The sequence below is a fragment of the Heteronotia binoei genome, chromosome 3, assembly GCF_032191835.1.
Source record: "Heteronotia binoei isolate CCM8104 ecotype False Entrance Well chromosome 3, APGP_CSIRO_Hbin_v1, whole genome shotgun sequence".
NCBI lineage: Eukaryota > Metazoa > Chordata > Lepidosauria > Squamata > Gekkonidae > Heteronotia > Heteronotia binoei.
The window spans coordinates 192738283-192741353 of record NC_083225.1 but is presented as its reverse complement, the minus strand read 5'-3'; the positions used below and the strand labels follow the sequence as shown (position 1 = coordinate 192741353).

Below are 3071 nucleotides of genomic sequence, written 5' to 3'. Positions count from 1 at the left end.
AAGAACTCGTGGGCATTCAATGAAATTGCTGAGCAGTCACGTTAAAATGGATAAAAGGAACTCCTTCTTCACCCAAAGGGTGATTAACGTGTGGAATTCACTGCCACAGGAGGTGGTAGCAGCTACAAGCATAGCCAGCTTCAAGAGGGGACTGGATAAAAATATGGAGCAGAGGTCCATCAGTGGCTATTAGCCACAGTGTGTATATAGATAGATAGATATTTTGGCCCCTGTGTGACATAGAGTGTTGGACTGGAGGGGCCATTGGCCTGATCCAACATGGCTTCTCTTATGTTCTTATGTCATCATTTCTCTCTCCGGGCCACTCTCCTCGTCATATCATGGAGACCCGCTCCTGGATATAGACTCGGTACGGATCACTCTGCTTATCCTCTTCCTTCCGGGACCGGGTATAGCCCAGGATCAAACTCCCGACCGTTATCGCGAATAGGATCATCACAAAGAGAATGTACATGTAGGCGTTTTTCTCATCCTCGTCGTCTCTGCCGAGGTTCTTCTCTTGGGCGCACGGCTCGGGGTGCTGGAGAGTCTGGTTCAAGGCCCTCAGGACGGAGTCCAGGCGGTGGAACCAGGGGTCGGTCAAGTTGGGGGCCAACATGGTCTCTGCTGGGAGATGCTGAGGGTAGACAGAAGAAGAGACAACATTTCGGAAAAAGCCGGAGCCCTGCAGTGTTCTCACCAGAAGGTCTGTCTTTGCTACAAATCATAGAATCAGAATCATAGAGTCGGAAGGGACCACCAGGGTCATCTAGTCCAATCCCCTGCACAATGCAGGAAACTCACAAACACCTCCCCCTAAATTCACAGGATCCTCATTGCTGTCAGATGGCCATCTAGCCTCTGTTTTAAAACCTCCAAGGAAGGAGAGCCCATCAGCTCCTGAGGAGGAAGCCTGTTCCACTGAGGAACTGCTCTAACGGTCAGAAAGTACGTCCTAATGTTGAGCTGGAAACTCTTTTGATTCAATTTCAACCCACTGGTTCTGGTCCTACCTTCCAGGACCACCGAAAACAATTTCTCCCTTTCATCCCCAGCTCCTTCACCCTTTCCTCATAGGATTTGGTCTCCAGACCCCTCACCGTCCTCATCGCCCTCCTCTAGACCCATCTTGTCTATATCCTTCTTAAAATGTGGTGCCCAAAACTGAGCACAATACTCCAGGTGAGGTCTTACCAGAGCAGAGTAACTTGCAGTGGTGTATCAGAATCCATGACACAGCTTTTGGGTAGCTGTTCTGCCAGCACAGAATCACTGAGTTGGAAAGGGACATAGATGCTGTCTAGTCCAACCCCCTGCACAATGCCGGAAACTCACAAACACCTTCCCCTAAATTCACAGGATCTTTGGCCTGATCCAACAGGACTTCTCTTATGTTCTTATGTAACACAGTGTTGGACTGGAGGGGCCATTGGCCTGATCCAACATGGCTTCCCTTATGTTCTTAAGTGACACAGAGTGTTGGACTGGAGGGGCCACTGGCCTGATCCAGCAGGGCTTCTCTTATGTTCTTATGTGACACAGAGTGTTGGACTGGAGGGGCCACTGGCCTGATCCAACATGGCTTCTCTTATGTTCTTCTGTGACACAGAGTGTTGGACTGGAGGGGCCATTGGCCTGATCCAACAGGGCTTCTCTTATGTTCTTCTGTGACACAGAGTGTTGGACTGGAGGGGCCACTGGCCTGATCCAACATGGCTTCTTTTATGTTCTTATGTGACACAGAGTGTTGGACTGCAGGGGCCATTGGCCTGATCCAACATGGCTTCCCTTATGTTCTTAAGTGACACAGAGTGTTGGACTGGAGGGGCCACTGGCCTGATCCAGCAGGGCTTCTCTTATGTTCTTATTTGACACAGAGTGTTGGACTGGAGGGGCCACTGGCCTGATCCAACAGGGCTTCTGTTATGTTCTTATGTGACACAGAGTGTTGGACTGGAGGGGCCATTGGCCTGATCCAACAGGGCTTCTCTTCTGTTCTTATGTGGCACAGAGTGCTGGACTGGAGGGGCCACTGGCCTGATCCAACAGGGCTTCTCTTATGTTCTTATGTGACACAGTGTTGGACTGGAGGGGCCACTGGCCTGATCCAACAGGGCTTCTCTTATGTTCTTATGTGGCACAGAGTGCTGGACTGGAGGGGCCCCTGGCCTGATCTAACAGGGCTTCTCTTATGTTCTTCTTTTCTTATCTGCACCAGCCAGAGATCAGCTGTAGAAGTGAGATTATCCCCAGGCCCCACCTGGAGGCTGGCAACACTAAATGCAACATACATTTTAGTTGCATTACAGTAATAGTACTGGAACTTCTATTATATTTTCAAGCTACTAAAAGGCCATTAACATTTTTTAACATATTGCCTAATGTTTAAGGCGGCCCACCTTGGCCAGTCCGCCACTGCTTGCACACCGATCCTGCAAGGAAGGCCTTCCTGAAGTCCCCTCTCGGCCTGGCATTCTCGCACCAAATGCCCATGGGAAAGCAGCAGGGGACTCTTTTGCTGCCAGCCAGATCATACCGCGCTCCAGCAAACATCCTTCTATTTCCTCATCCTGGCTTATCAAGCATCCCCCACCTCCCGCTTTGCGTTTTGTGAATGCCCCTATTGTTCAACCTACACCAGATTACCTGAGCCCCGCCAACCGCTCAGTCACTGAGCCAAGCTGCCCTTGACGTACCAGATGTCTCCCGCCATCCTTCCTTTTGCAGCTGCTGAGCCATAAACAAGAAACCACTTCCCGGTTTGTTTGGGTGCCTCTCCTCCCTCCACACGAATGCAACTGTTGAGTGCAAAGGGGAGTTCCAAAAGCTCAGTTTCCACTCTGCTGCTTGAGGAGGACCGGCTGGCCTGAATAGACTGCTGAACAGATGGAAAGAGAGAGCTGGAAGGCACTTCAAGGATCATAAGAACAGAAGAGGAGCCATGTTGGATCAGGCCAATGGCCCCTCCAGTCCAACACTCTGTGTCACATAAGAACATAAGAGAAGCCATGTTGGATCAGGCCAATGGCCCCTCCAGTCCAACACTCTGTGTCACATAAGAACATAAGAGA

The 3071-nt window shown here is 50.4% G+C and overlaps 1 protein-coding gene across 1 annotated transcript; it reads right to left on the bottom strand.

The window, feature by feature from the left end:
• Positions 1 to 316: 316 nt before the first annotated feature.
• Positions 317 to 2705, bottom strand: LOC132569032 (potassium voltage-gated channel subfamily E member 3-like). The gene is made up of 2 exons (XM_060235216.1): positions 2647 to 2705; positions 317 to 637 (listed from the first exon to the last, which is right to left on the bottom strand). Exon 2 carries the CDS (start codon positions 617 to 619, stop codon positions 335 to 337), a length of 285 nt encoding a protein of 94 aa, XP_060091199.1. The 5' UTR covers positions 620 to 637; positions 2647 to 2705; the 3' UTR covers positions 317 to 334.
• Positions 2706 to 3071: the final 366 nt, after the last annotated feature.